This window comes from Nymphalis io, chromosome Z (genome assembly GCF_905147045.1).
Source record: "Nymphalis io chromosome Z, ilAglIoxx1.1, whole genome shotgun sequence".
NCBI classification, from domain to species: Eukaryota; Metazoa; Arthropoda; class Insecta; order Lepidoptera; family Nymphalidae; genus Nymphalis; species Nymphalis io.
The window spans coordinates 1,348,475-1,364,234 of record NC_065918.1 but is presented as its reverse complement, the minus strand read 5'-3'; the positions used below and the strand labels follow the sequence as shown (position 1 = coordinate 1,364,234).

The 15,760-nt window shown below is 35.4% G+C and overlaps 2 protein-coding genes across 8 annotated transcripts in view; one reads left to right on the top strand and one right to left on the bottom strand.

Moving 5' to 3' along the window:
- LOC126780356 (uncharacterized) overlaps positions 1-15,760 on the top strand; it is a 200,185-nt gene that overhangs the window by 146,619 nt on the left and 37,806 nt on the right. The gene's annotated exons all lie outside the window — the stretch shown is intronic.
- The window catches only part of LOC126780349 (protein furry), a 132,041-nt gene that overhangs the window by 105,797 nt on the left and 10,484 nt on the right, over positions 1-15,760 (bottom strand). For 5 of the 6 annotated variants that reach the window (XM_050504753.1, XM_050504757.1, XM_050504754.1 and 2 more), the window contains 10 exons: positions 15,057-15,130; positions 14,714-14,835; positions 13,352-13,531; positions 11,683-11,805; positions 9,053-9,220; positions 8,307-8,456; positions 7,846-8,009; positions 7,458-7,615; positions 6,487-6,597; positions 5,960-6,114 (listed from right to left, as the gene is read on the bottom strand). In XM_050504753.1, coding sequence (XP_050360710.1) covers positions 5,960-6,114; positions 6,487-6,597; positions 7,458-7,615; positions 7,846-8,009; positions 8,307-8,456; positions 9,053-9,220; positions 11,683-11,805; positions 13,352-13,531; positions 14,714-14,835; positions 15,057-15,130 — 1,405 coding nt within the window. The remainder of the gene's footprint in view (positions 1-5,959; positions 6,115-6,486; positions 6,598-7,457; positions 7,616-7,845; positions 8,010-8,306; positions 8,457-9,052; positions 9,221-11,682; positions 11,806-13,351; positions 13,532-14,713; positions 14,836-15,056; positions 15,131-15,760) is intronic. The other variant, XM_050504756.1, reaches the window with a different exon arrangement.

The window sequence follows — 15,760 nt, the reverse complement described above, 5'->3', positions numbered from 1 at the left end:
ATCAACCGTGGAAACTTAGATGTTATGTCCCTTGTGACTGTAGTTACAATGCCATCACCCTTCAAGCCGGAACGCAACAATACTCCTTAGCGGCAGAATATCTGATGAGTGGGTGGTACCGACTTAGACGGGCCTGCACAAAGCCTTACCCCTAAGCTACGTAGTTAGCGTTAGTTTGCATGTAATATATGGTTCACCGTACAAAGCAAAAAATATTTATGATTTTATACGATAAAATTACAGACGGGAAAAAACGGAATCTTAAAAATTAAATTTGTATAATATGTATTTGTCTTATATTAAAGTGGAATACGCAATTTTTTTTTTTAGAATAGGAAGGTGGACGAGCATATGGGCCACCTGATGGTAAGTGGTCACCAAACGCCCTTAAACATTGGCATTGTAAGAAATGTCAACCATCGCTTATAGCCAATGCGCCACCAACCTTGGGAACTAAGATTTTATGTCCCTTGTGCCTGTAATTACACTGGCTCACTCACTCTTCAAACCGGAACACAACAATATCAAGTATTCCTATTTTGCGGTAGAATATCTGATGAGTGGATGGTACCTACCCAGACGAGCTTGCACAAAGCCCTACCACCAGTAAACATGTAGCATGTACACAAATAATAAACTGAGTTTATTTTTTGTTTCCTATAAACCCATTACCCGTGAGGCAATTCTAGAATAATTTTGAGTTTTAAATTAAAAAAAATGAGGCCTTCCCGGGGCGCTTGCCAAAGGTAAACATCGAAATTGTTGAAATAATTTTTAATTAAGGAAACCCAATAAATAAATATGGAATAAAATCATTATAGATTCTTAAAATCCTGCATACCTGCATGACGACATATATTTCTTAAAACCTGCATAAGACTGCGTGATGCAGTTTGCCGTCACGGCATACGAGTCTGTTCTCGGTCTTAACCACAAGGCTAACCGATGAATGTTTTACATCAAAAACTACACAACAAAACACACGAGATACGACCGTTGAATGTGTTTAAAATAACTTCAAACAAAGAAAATATTTTGCATGAGGTGACAGTTTTATCGATCAATTATTCAACTAATCGAAAAAGGCCTACATAAATGACGGCCACATAAATTTTTACATAAAAGGCCGTTACAAAATACACGAAGCGTGGCACTCGCTACGTCGCTACGTTTTGGTATAATAGTTCGATTAATACATTCTACGCGCAGGGTATTATGCAAGCACGCCTGAGTAGGTAGTCACACGTCTGTTATTTTACTAACAAACAGCAATACATTGTACCGTCGTTGTACAATGGTACATGGTTCAGTACAGAGACAATGTCTTAATTGACATGGTGAACGGTTCGTCGAGTGATTAAGTAATGGCAAATATTTCTTACAGTAAGAGTAGGCCCACGTAGCCATCGCTAAGGTACCACATTACGTAGTATATTATTAAAAATGTTTTTATCTAAATGAACGAAGGTAGGCAGTAGAATTTGTCCTAAGCAGCTAGGACGGCAGTAGACTTTTGTCCTAAGCAGCTTCCAACCTCTGGTCGAGGTAAATAAACTCTTATCGTTATATTATTAAAGCAACCTTGTACTTGTAAGTGTAAATTCACATTAAAAAGTTAAATAATCCAGCAGCTTAGAAATAAGACCCGCATAATGATTCGCACGGAGCCTTGTAATAAGGTATGAATAACCGTTATTTATTTTGTAAGTAATAATAAAAAAAATATGCTTTATATAATATATTTTTTATAATTACATTATAAAAGTAGTATATATAGAAGAATATACTCGTGATGATGTAAGGTTTTCTATTTACTATTGATATCTTTAAGGGTCTCATCTGGTGAGAAAGGCAATGTAATTGAAGAAGGGACATAAGTTCTTAATTCCCAAGGTTCTTGGTACATTGGCGATTACACGTACACGTACTTGGTACATTTACGATTTGTTACAGCGCAAACGTACATATTATTTGCAAGTTAATCAGCCTATTATAAATAAATAATAGAAGGATATAATAAATTAATCCAGCTATAAATGGCCAAGTCGTAGATATCCTATTGTGACAGATTAACATTTTCACACAAATATTTATTGTAGTCAATATGTAATTGTTTAACAAATGTAAAAAAATACACAATTTATTGATATTCTAGGAAGAGAAAATCCGAACGAGCACTTGACCTTTAATGTTTGTGTTTATACAATAATTCATCTCGCGCTCTTAAATTGAAGATCAAAACAACCTGCAGTACTAGGTAGCGGAGCAGCGTTATGAAATAAAGCTCATAAAAGTCTTCGAGCATAATTTCAATTTGGTATTTATTGAATTTTATCTTTTATTTGTTCGAAGAATCGAATACACTGTGACTTTCCACAAATGTCAGTTATATAATAAATCGTTGTTTCCAATACGTTCATAAGCTGTTTCATTACCATTCGTTACAGCATTACGGACATACCTCTCGTTAACATTTATCTTTTATACTATAAAAATGATTTTATAGTATTTTTTTTTTAGTTCTTACGTTACATAACAGTACAGTACAGTAGAGACTTCTGCAATTTCCTTACGATGTTTTCTTTTACCGCCGAGAAAAAAGCTAGAAAGCTCTTGGAAAGCCAGCTCCGATAGTGCGTATATGTGCTAAATATGACGATTAGTCTAAAATTATGCATGACATTGAAATTAATCATAAGTTCCAATACTTTAAAAAAAAACTCATCGAACATTTTATGTCGGTGAGTTCATCATCAAAATTGTGGGTCATAATGTTTAAAATAGAACTACTCAATATAATACTTCAAAAATCTATACGTTTAATGTAAATGCATTGTATTATAAATTTTACACGATGTTATGTACACTTTTAATTGATATACATATCAGTAATTGTGTAATATGTATATTGGTAGTGTGCTTATTAAATAAGTAAACAAAATGAAATACAATTCCCATCGACGACCTCGATACTCTCCAGCGTTCTATTTACTGAGACATCTCGTCGTTTTAAAACCGTTGTAAAATGTATACAGTAATGTAAATCATAAGTAAATCAATACAGCCGCCGCACTTTCTAATGATACGGAATATAAACAAACCCGAGCTTAAGCTTTTATCCGTTCGCTCCTAATGCCGATTCGATCACTGGAAACGATTCGGAGATAATCACTAGATTTTCCCCACAAGATATTATCACAATATTGTGCACTAAATAATTTCATATTATTGTCATAACGAACTTGAACGTAAATAATGTCTGATATTGAACTTACAAATTTAAAAAAAAGAAACCTTCATTCAAAAAGCAAACTTTCGACAGTTTGTAATGAGACTAGATACGAGCTCCTTTGAGCCGCTTATTTGCATCGCTTTCATGAGGTACGGTGATACGTTGCAATTAACATAAATTATTATATAACACCAGCGAGTGCATACAAAGTCACAAAAAAATACAGAGTGGATGGAGACGACAAAATTGCGGCGGCTGTACATTAATTATTAATAATTAAAGGAGCGAGCCAAACCAAACCGAAGCTATTTGGCGTGTAAATTGTGACCGTTTCGTTCGAGGAGACAAGATCAGATAAGCTTTTGTTATTTTTGCTAAGGATTTTGAAAAACGATTGCATTCGACGTGGATGATATTGGACTTGTTTCGGTCCAAAACGTGGGAACGTTACAAGAAACAACTTTAACCTATAAAGGACAAACAGTTTTGGCATAAATTTTATTGTTTATGTTATTTATAATTTTAACTTCGTCTGCAATAGCAGAAAGTGGCTTTTTTCAGCGGGGCGAAAACGACTCCATGGTTAGATAAGTGTTACGCGACAAAAGGGTGTTTATTCCTTTAAGCAATACGCTGCCTTTCATTAACCACGATGCCCTGACAGCCGTTGGCCCTTATTAGAAAAAGTCGATACCAAACTGAACTAAACTGAGCTCGCCTTATATTGTATTTCATGCTCAGACGAGATTCAGTTAATTGAAGCATTAAACGCCTTTATTAGCCAACGTGTATCCACAGTACGTAATAAAACAAATAAGCAATTCTCCTCTAAATTACAGATTGTTTGCCAAACGAGTTGACCGGTTGAGTTTCCTGCATCCGGTTCAGTGATATATTGAACTGTAACACTTGGCTCTTTTAAGTAAAAGTTTATATGGTTTAGACTGCCTCGTTGGTCTAGTGGCTTGATGTAAGGCCGCAGACCCGGAGGTCCTGAGTTCAATTCCCAGGTCGGACCAGTAAAAAGTTATTGGGTTTTTCTGTCAGAAAATTCTCAGTAGCAGCCCGAAGGCTGGAATTTGGAAGTGTGTATACTTCCGTGCTTCGGAAAGCACGTAAAGCCGTTGGTCCTGCGCCTGAACTCTTTCCGGTCGTGTCGGATAGCTGTTCCATCGGATTATGAGAGTTAATCCGATATCCGTTAATCGATAATCCGATAAGACCCAAATCGGTCTGGAGGACATTATTATTGAATATGGGTAACAGCTATAAAATAGCTCTACATATTTTATTCTCAACACATCTTAGCTACATTAATTAGACGACGAACAAATATCTGCAGGGTTGGCTTTAAATTAATTAACAAAATATTTAATGGCGTCACTAATGTGTATATAAATTTCTGTGAAGTCAGATTATTGTACAATTATAAATTAAAATGTATTAATATAATAGCCGATGCGCCACCCATTGTACGTTGATGGTACTATGCCTGAAGCGTGACCGGAAGTGCCAACTATAAATGTGCAAAGTTATACCTTAATCGGATGACGAACGATACGCGAAAATAAAGAATAAAAAAACCTTTACTATTTTAAATCCTAGATGTAAAAAAAATATTAAATAAAGGTTTTTATTTTGATATGATATCCAAATGTAAGTATTTTCTGGAACCCCAGGCCGTGTCACGTCTCCGCCTTTATAATATTTAACACAATACCGTAAAGTTTTTTTAAACCTGCTGTTGTATACAATCGCACATAAAAACTGCAGTTTACGTATATGGAAATCGTGATTTTTAATAAATAAATAAATAATTTAATACATATATTTTATACATGTTATTTTTTTGTACGAATTTCACTTCTATAAAGCAAAATTCTTAAAAGATTATGACTGTGGTCCAAAATATACAACCAGACCAACGTGTCTGACAGGTACGTTGGCGTAGAATGCAGTGCGTGGTTGCGGGTTCGATTCTCGTCCAGAGTAAATACATAACAAACCCGTACTATGAATATATAGCCTAGAGAAGCAAAAAAGCCAGTGGGCAGACCATCCGCCCGATGGTCAAACGATTTAAGAAAAATGGCGGGTGCTCAATGGATGCGACTAGCACAGGACCGGGAGAATTGGGGCGCCTGTGAGGAGGCCTATGTCCAGCAGTGGATTAATGTGGGCTGAATATGATGACAAGATATATAATTATGTATTTACGCGTTTATTTCAAATTATACATGTAGACATATCAAGCCGAGATGGCCTAGTGGTTCGAACGCGTTAATCTTAACCGATGATCGTGGGTTCAAACCCGGGCAAGCACCACTGAATTTTCATGTGCTTAATTTGTGTTTATAATTCATCTTGTGCTTGACGGTGAAGGAAAACATCGTGAGGAAACCTGCATGCGTCTAATTTCATTGAAATCCTGCCACATGTGCATTCTACCAACCCGCATTGGAGCAGCGTGGTGGAATAAGCTCCTCAAAAGGGAGAGGAGGCCTTAGCCCAGCAGTGGGGCATTAACAGGCTGTTACTGAGACATATCATTCAGTTGTTAACTATAGAATAGGCATTAAGTTGCCTACCTTAGTAACGGCCTGTGTGTTAACTAAAAAAGAACCGTCCACATAAACGTTAACAGTAATATACTTACATTAACTGATGTAGTCGGTAATCAAAGATGGCGCACGAAAGGTTTTAACTTATAGAGTATTATGCACTAACCTAGCACTGAAGATGGTCGCAAGAGCCATGAAGCATCCATCAGCCACTCTCGGCGGGCCGGTGAAGCATTTGTCCACGGTCCAGTCCAGCAGCGGCCCGATATCAGGGTTGCAGTCGAGTAACAACACTATCGTTTCACGGGCCAGTTCGTATATCTACAAATAAAATTTAAAATATAGTAAAAAAAATTTACGACGCGGTAGCATTTCACAGAATACATAAATCGCTGACGTACGCTTAGTACACGTGACAGAATTGAAACCTTATTGCGTCACAAGATTTTCAATCAAACTTTTATAATGAAAAGTTAAAAACTCAAATTAAACATTGAAAGTTTAAGAGTGTTTAAAAGGTATCCATTTTCCTCTTAATGAGTATATCGCAAGCTTACGTATAACATTTTTTCTAACAGGTTCAATATTTCTTTGTTTTTTTTTTTTATTTTTATTTATTTAAGCTGTATAAGATAACAAGTCGAAATTAACATAGATTTAAACGTATGATGAGATAACTTAATATAGATGTACCTTGTCGTTGGTGGAAGATAGCATCTCGCTGAGCCAAGGATAAAGAGAACCATCTTCGGCAAGCGCGGCGGGGGCGAAGCACGGCCCACAGCAGACCAAAGCACTCATTGCCTTTCGAAATGAGATTATATATTTTTATAAATATCATGAACTCAATTTCATTCAAGGTTCTGTTACGACACGTCCCGGGATTCGAACCTAGGACCTCGGGATCTGCAATCTTATAAGATAGTCACTCGGACTAAATCAAGGAGGCAGTTACTAAATAGGTTGAAAATAAAGTACCTGCTCCTCTCAGTTTCTAACAGAAAATCGATTAAAAAATGACGATCACCAATTCGGGTTAACAGATCGGTGAACCGAAATGACCCTGTGGTTAGAATATGCGAATCTCTATAGAAGATCGCGGGTTTCTGGGCAAGTGCCACTTTATTTTGTGCTTAATTAATTATTATTCATCTTGTGCTCGGCGGTGAAGGTAAACATCGTCGGGAAACCCGCATGTCGGAAGAAAATCCGTCACATACTTAAATCACCGTCACCGTCATACATTGGAGCAGCGTAGCGGAAAAAGCTCCAAAACTTCTCTTTAAACGGACGGAACATTCCTATTTGCTTCTGTAGATTAAAAATTTAATAACTATGTTGATTACTGGCCATCTCTACAAGAGCTTAGCCTTAATCACGCAGCGAAATATTATGAACATATGTAATTAAAATTACAAATTATTATTATTATATTTGTTGTAGAGGATAGCTGTCGATATATATACTTGGCACATTTTTAAATGTTCCGCAGTATTTTAAAATACGATCTAAAAACATTTTTATTGTTTATCAATAGCCAAACAATTTTAAGAAGACATAAGTTCGTACTAATTTGTAATATGGACCTTAAATGATATTGAGACCATTACTAGTTATATAATTAGACATGATAAACAGTACTGTACGAAAATGTACTGGCTTACTTTGAGTGCGGCGAGATTGAGCCTGTCGTCTATCTCTGGTGCCTGCGGTTGCGGCTCGAGGGTGCCGAGGTGCTTAGCCAGCGGTCCACACCAGCCCGCGAACAGGCTGAACAGACTCTTGCATAGCTCGCGTTTTAGCAGCGATCCGTACATTTCAACTGCCACCGAGAAAAATCAGCTCAATGATAATGTCATTATTCAATATTTTTCTATAATTATATTTTTGAATACATTTTTTTTATTTTTCTTTTATTGATAATGAAGAATGAATTGGTACAGATATATGCGCGAAATTCTCGGAGAGTCAACTTCGGTCCGATTAACTTAGTTTGCGCTTGGATTTGAATTGACAAAGGTTTGAAATAAGTCAGGACAAAAATTATCTTACGTGGGAAACTCTTAATGAGCTCTGTGACGAAGTCAGCGAACGTGAGCCGCTGTTCTCTGGCAGCGGGGGCATCTTTTTCCGCTTCCACCTCGAGACACTGGCGCACTCCCTCGAGGTACTCCGTAATGCTGGAGTGCAGGCCTCCATTCTCTAATGCGTATGTGCTGAACAAACAATTTACATTACGATATCTTTTTTAAACTAAGGTACTCTACTAGTTTACATTATAATAATTCAGACGAGATGGGTACCAGTACTTTTATTCTTTAAGTACGACCACCAGTTCGGTATGCAGATTTGCCTGCGATGAACTCGCAAGACTCTTCAGCTACAATTTTTTAATTCAGATGCTTAATTCCTACACGAAATCCAGAAACCGTTGATTCCATACGATTTTGTCAGACACACATTTCATAGCTTTACTTTCATTAGTGGAAGTTGATCTGTATATAATATCTTACCTTGTAGCGAATGTTTTTCTTTGTGCAATGATGAGCAACATTTTGTTCAAATGCAATCGTAGAGCGTCACGCCTTCGTCGCCTTCGCATGTTTTCTTGTTTGCGATCGACCGCCTCTCGGAGTAACGGTATTAGTTCTTCGAATAAATCCCTGTATTTTGATATAGTAATAAATAATACTGTAATCATGATTATTTTGGACTCCTCTCAAATCACCATCTGAAGAATAATTCCTGCCTTATAGACACGCTAAGTCTAGTGTCATAATCGGAAATCAATATTTGTGTAAAACACACCATATGTAGCTGCTTATTGATTTAATCTCAAAAAAGTTGTTTTATTTAAATGTAAGTAATAACGTTAACGCATAAACTATCCGCTTGATATCATAATAAGCTAAGTAAGCTTTTAGGTAGCCTATAGCAACGAATACCGAGGGTTCCAATGAAAAGAAACACAAAATACCAGGTGAGCCAATGAAAAGTTACTGAGTTACTGTGTCATAAAATTCTACAAAGTTACATTGCGGTGCCTCAGCATTTAAGGCTGTTGGTTCTGCGATGGAATTATTTATCTCCTCCTGTGTAATTTTCTTCCTCCTCATCGTTCCCACCGGATTATGTGTTAGGAGATATATAGTTCACCTGTATTTCCGCACTATAATAACTACCCCTCAGTCGGTTGCCGTGACCGAAATCTGTCTGGAAGGAGAATGGGCATCGTTATCAAATATAGGGATGAAGTTACTTGAGCGCATCTGGATTGATATGTCCACACGCCGCCACGGCCGCATCCCTCACTTCAGGCACCTCGCAGCGCGCCAGGGGCACAGCGAGCTTATGTAGCGAAGCGGGCGCCGCGTGAGCCCCACGCGCTTCACCCCCACTGCGCTCGCTCAGCGAGTCAGGTGACGAGCTATACGATACGTTACATTCAGGGATCGTGTCGTTTGTGTACACTTCACTATAGCATCATTGTTTATAGTTATTGAAAATCGATTTTAGGATAAAAAAATACTACTTGTGTATTTGTTTTATAACAAGCCCTTGACGCTTATGGATAGTAGTGTAAATAGAAACATACAAAGTTATATATTGACAAGAATTAAAAAAAAAGAAATTGTATCTAAAATCAAATGGAATTTCATCAAAAAAAAAACCAGAAGAGATGAGGTATATATTGTGTTTATAATTATATAACGCTGTATTTTTACATAGATACTTGTTTCAATTAAATATACGCCATATGTTATGAAACAAATAACACAAATATAAATAGTAATACACATAAAAAAATATATTGATCTGTGTGATTTGAATGATACTACAACTAGGCGTAGATTAGAGCAGCGATGGCAACATAAACACAAAACTAAATGTAAATATATAAGCGTGATTCAATTAACGAGTGGCGAAATAAAAATCATAATAATGACACGAATTTATTCACTAAATAATAAACGATATAAAACATATATCACACGAAATGGATAAGCGAATACAGTCTAGTCTTCACTGTTTTGATGTAGATGTCAAATTCGATAAATAAATAAAAGTCTACGGACACAATATTCAAATCGAAAATTTACTTCACGACGTATTAATCTTATGTTAGAAATATCTATTTTATGGATGGAAATATTCTAGCTGAAGTCTTTGTCATTTTTAGAATGGTTTAATAAATTGTGATAAATATAGATACATTATCTTGTTTAAAAAACGAACATTTATTCATTATAATCATTAAAAAAATCCTAATAATGAATGGGAGCGCGCTTATGAACCACGTATAATTGTAAATATAGTTTGTATAATTGTAAATTGTATGAAGATATAACGAACGCTTGAACTATATATCTACGTGTAGTTCCTACGAGTGTATCAGTGAGGAATATGCCATAGTTACATGCCATGCTGGTAACTTTATATTCAACAAAGTATAATTACTGTTGGTAGATAATGTCATAAATTAAGGACATCTAGCTACATTATCGCTTTCACTCGCATATCTCGTCTCCATCGAAAACCATCGTTTTCTTTTAACGAAACCAATTACACAAAAATCAATAGTTACTCGCAAACTTAATCCGTTGATTTAAGTACGACATGGTTTTTTTGTAGAAATTGCGCGTGAAAGGCTTACAATGGGAAGCCTACGTGAAGGGGACATTCAGAACGAACGACGAATTTGAAATATACGTCAATATTTGAAAGCATCCAACATTACTTCATTCCGCAATTCAACTAATTAAGGCGTAAACAAAACCGATACAAATAAATGAACAATCGGTCATGTAACGGTGGATGTTTTCTAGTAATATTTTTACCCCCACAGCGTCTCCGGGCACGCAGATAGGAAGAGGGCGCTATCCAGGCAGAATAAAACGGTATACGTATAACAATAAGGTACAAATTTGAATTATGATAAATAATAAAATAAAATTTAGCTGAATAAATAAAAGCAATAATTAAAGTCTTTAAATCAACGGAGTATTTGCATGACTTTGATTTATTCAACTAATTCGACTTATATTTTGGTTCGATAATCTTTGTGTGGGTGCTTGAGTGTGTTGTAATATTTGGTATATATTTTATGTGTTTATTTTATATTAGCCGTAGAGGTGTAACAGTTTTAGTGTATATATGTTATATAATATTATCTACAGGAAAGTATTTTTACTGCACAATATAAAAAATAAAAAAATTATTACTTCATGCTTACAGAGGAGAAACTAGGCAGATATCTGATTCTACTCGTGGTAAGGTAGGCATGTTTCACGATAATTAAACGTAGCCTAGGTATATCTAGCTATTTATTACCACTGAGCGATACGGATTTGAATTTGAAAGATGACCGACCGGAATTCGAAACATCTTTCAAAGTCACATATATTAACAAACATCTATATGTACAATGAGAGAGATTGGAAGAAAGCTGCAAGAGGTACTATATTCGTATGAGAAGTAGATATGAATGATCACGACGCAACACAAAATGCTGATAAACCTATTATTATTGCGAAGTCAGAGTGAACATATCGAGTCTATTGTTAAGTTCCAATGGTATGCAATAGCTGTGCACAAAACCTGTGAGTGATATAATGGACGAATAGACCTTCATCAGATGTATGGACAAGGTCCATGAAGCCATGAAAGTCATCCACGAAACATGTAATGTGTTGTCGATTCCATCTCCTTTCGACTCTCAGATCGACAATATTCAACGTTAATCGATCCCTAAAACGGAAGGAAAACGGAACCGATTAATTATTGACGACGATAATGGATATTATATTCTGAAAGTTCCAGCGAGAGGGAAGCGACAAGTGATAGAGGCGATGTATCGGATGGGTCGTGCAGATAGCGAGTAGGAGCCACCTCGTCCGCTTGTGATGCTTGTGAGAGCGCGCATAGCTCAAGGGCAGCGTGAAGAAACCACCAGGTGTGTTGAGGCTCTCGCTGGACGAGCTCAGCGGAGCCGGCGCGACCCAGCCCTCCACGCTAAAGGGACAGAGTGCCAGCGGGCTTAGACAATGTATACGATGATTGTCGAAACAATTCCTTACTTCATTTCTTAGTAATCTCGACAAACACACATATAAAATAATAATTTATATCAAAGTATGTTTTCAAGGTATTTTGTCTGGCTATCTGTTTGGACGTTTGACTAACAATGTAAATAATCTCGATCGCTTAAAATTAAACACTTATTTACGTCATCACGGTGATCGTTGATCAAGTCACGTATCGAATATTAAAGTAATTCACAATAAATTTCGGTGTTTCTACAAAGGAACCAGTCAGAATGTAACCTTGTCTAGGCCCGCAGGTACCGTATCCACCAACGTCTCAACTGAACACTCCGATATCTAACACGTGAGTAACCTTTGGAAATATTAATTAACTCTTGCATATTTCGATTTATTATCGTTTTGCACATTTTTATCAATTACAAAATATACAACACGATGTCACGATCGATCCATAGTAATTATATCGGTAATACTAAGGAACCATTCCTCTATATAAAATATGTGCAAACTAATATTATATTTAAGTGTATTTAAATATGTTTAAAATCGTTAACCGACTCATGCGTTAAATATTGACGTGATCCTGTGATCTCTGCATATAATAAAGACTAAAAAAATTTATTAAATCATGGAATCAACGCGAATGTAACTTTCACTGCAAAATAAGTACTACGTAACCTAATATTTTAATTTAAATATATTAAAACATACACATTATATTACTTCGTTAAAAAGCCTGTATATAAATATATGATTTGCTATATCTGTTTGCCTATGTGACGTGTAGTTTTGTTTTGTCTGTGATACATATTGAACGAATGATTTTATAAAAATGGTTTTCATTCATATTTAATACCAAATGACATTTCAAAAAGATCAAAGTGATTGGTTACAATAGATTTTTCAATGAGGTTTGTTTTCAATGGCAATACTTAAATATGAAATACTATTTATGTTCGACTTTTCAAAAGCAGATTTATTGGTCTGTAATTTATTTTACTGTAATAAAAACATCTTACACACGATTCGCCAAAGCGTCGACCTTCTATTGAACCGACAAACAGGCACTTACTTATTATGCTGACTACCCAAAAAAAAAAAAGGAATTAAACATAATTTACGTGTTTGCAACTTTTGTAAATCATCAGAATGTCAACAACAAAACTTGTGACAAAGATGCTTGTTGATAATTATCCTTTATAAACACAGCAAAGAGTATCGGTGATGTCTTCATATGTTGCTACTATAAATAAAAAAACAGTGAAATAAGCTGTCTAAAATGTAGACTTACTACCCTTTTAAAATTCATACAAGAGAAAGAGAGAGAGCGACAATTCTAATTTATTGCTTCAAAAATGTCATTTGGTATTTTTCATAAAAAATAAAATATAATGATACAATTTAATATTAAAATTGATTAATTTCTAATTAATTTAACAAAATATATAAGTACGTATTATTTGTTCTAATAAGTGTGTGAGTGTGTTAATTAATGTCATAGTGTACTAATTTACCTTAAGCTTAAGTCGGGACTTGCGCATCTGATCACTGGACTCGGTACAGCCGGCACAACCAGGTATGCCATTGTCATGTAGTACCTCCATACTTGCATATAGCCGTCTCTTTCTTTCTCGGGCTTACGTGGTAACGCGGGACCTCGAGAGAGGAGAGACGCACGATTGTCGTTTACCGGTCTGAAATAATGACTTTTTGAGAAAGTAGTTCTTTGCATGTCTCATCACCACTTGTTAAGAGACTCCTTATAGCTTTAGATTATTTCACTAAGTTTAAATTTCTCTGCAAACCATTTTAATATATATCACATTAAAATAATAGTTAGTATGTTTTAAAATATATATACTTAGGGTTTATAGTATGTTTTTAAATATATATACATATATTCATATTTTAAATATTATTTAAATTATTATATAAGCCCAAATATCCTTCAAGTTGTCGTATTTGTATGTTTGAAAAGATAAAATTTAATCAATATAGAAATCGATGTTAAACCAAATGTTTTTTTAATAATACATTTTCTCTTTTTTTTTAAAATAGGAAGGCGGTCGAGCATATGGACCACCTGATGGTAAGTGGTCATCAACGCCCATACACATTGGCATTGTAAGAAATGTTAACCATCAATTACATCACCAATGCGCCATCAACTCCCAAGGTTGGTTAAGATGTTATGTCCCTTGTACCTGTAATTACACTGGCTCACTCACCCTTCAAACCGGAACACAACAATACAAAGTACTGCTGTTTTGCAATAGACCATCCGATGAGTGGGTGGTACCTACCCAAACGAGCTTGCACAAAGCTCTACCACCAGTAAACTTTCTTTCAACTACCTCTCTTTGTCTATCCTTATTTATTTTACTATAACAATAATTATTATAGAAGTTTACAATTTTAAATTTTCCATTTATTATTTGTTTGTATTAGGAAACGAGGCAGGCAGATGGACTATCTGATGTAAAATGGTCACAAACACTCCTCGATATAAGCACTGCAAGAAATACAAGCCATTCATACATCTCCAATGCGCCACTCAGCACGGGTTCCTGTAAACCTACCATCGACTCCACCAAATAAAAGAAGTAAATTCAATTCATTTCTTACTTACATTTCAAACCAGAACAATGGAAGATCAATTTTAATTATTTAACTAATCTATCATCATTTAATTGATCTCCAATCAATTATGAAAGTGCATTAAAAGTATCATAAAATCAGCCTTAATTGCTGGTAGTGTTATGGAAATTATTAACGGCTCTCACAAAGCTTTGTTCGCAGACAAACAGTTCTACAGTAAGGAACTAAACACAATAAACCCGTTATCCATGCAAAATAATAATGATGTTATTACGTACGCTGGTTCGATAATTGTATAAAGTGCGTGTATGCGTGCGTGCAGTATCGGCCACGCTTGTAACACGGTCGCGGGACACTGTGCCGGCACGCGACTTTTCTCGAGTAGCCCGAATAACACCACCTAGAAATAAAGATGTATAGTTTAACAAACTTTCATATTCAAAATCAAGTTTTATACTTTCAACTTTGTACTTGCAACGCATGCCATTAAATAAAATAGTATAAAATGTGTAAACTAAGTATGTTAAATAGGAAATAGGAATAGCAAAGACATATTAATTTAGATTAAACTCACTTTTAATATGAACTAAGAACGAATAATTTTAGTCAATACGAAATTACCTCCCAAGGGTCAGCACCATTGGTAGAGCTCCCACTCCAGCTATTCTTAGAGGATGTGTCGTCATGTTGCAGACCTGTTCCAAAATCATTACAAAAACGATTTTACATTATATTCGAAAGTTATTGTTATCATCGAAACTCATTTATATACATACACGTGTGCACTAGCTTCATCGTTGTATAAAAGAAAATATTCTTTATTATATGAAAGGATCTTTTAATAAAATTATTTTAAATAGGTATGCTGCATCTTATTCATGACAATCCACCCTGTCATGCGAGGGTAGCTATGTGTGGCAGTAATGAACATTGAATAAATTTTAGTATTTATAAAAATAAATACGTAATGTGTATATGTTAATCTTTCATCATACATATATATTGAGTACACATGATGATATCTTCTCCTAACTATTATAATACAAACAAATAAAATTATTTAATTCAATTACAAACACTTTTCTCCTATCTGTTCATTAGCAATTATTACTTAATAATTTACCCTAAAACCCGGTCAAACCCGGGCAAGCACCACTGAATTTTCATGTGCTTAATTTGTGTTTATAATTCATCTCGTGCTTGACGGTTAAGGAAAACATCGTGAGGAAACCTACATGTGTCTGATTTCATTGAAATTTTGCCACATGTGTATTCTACCAACCCGCATTGGAGCAGCGAGGTGGAATAATCTCCAAACCTTCTCC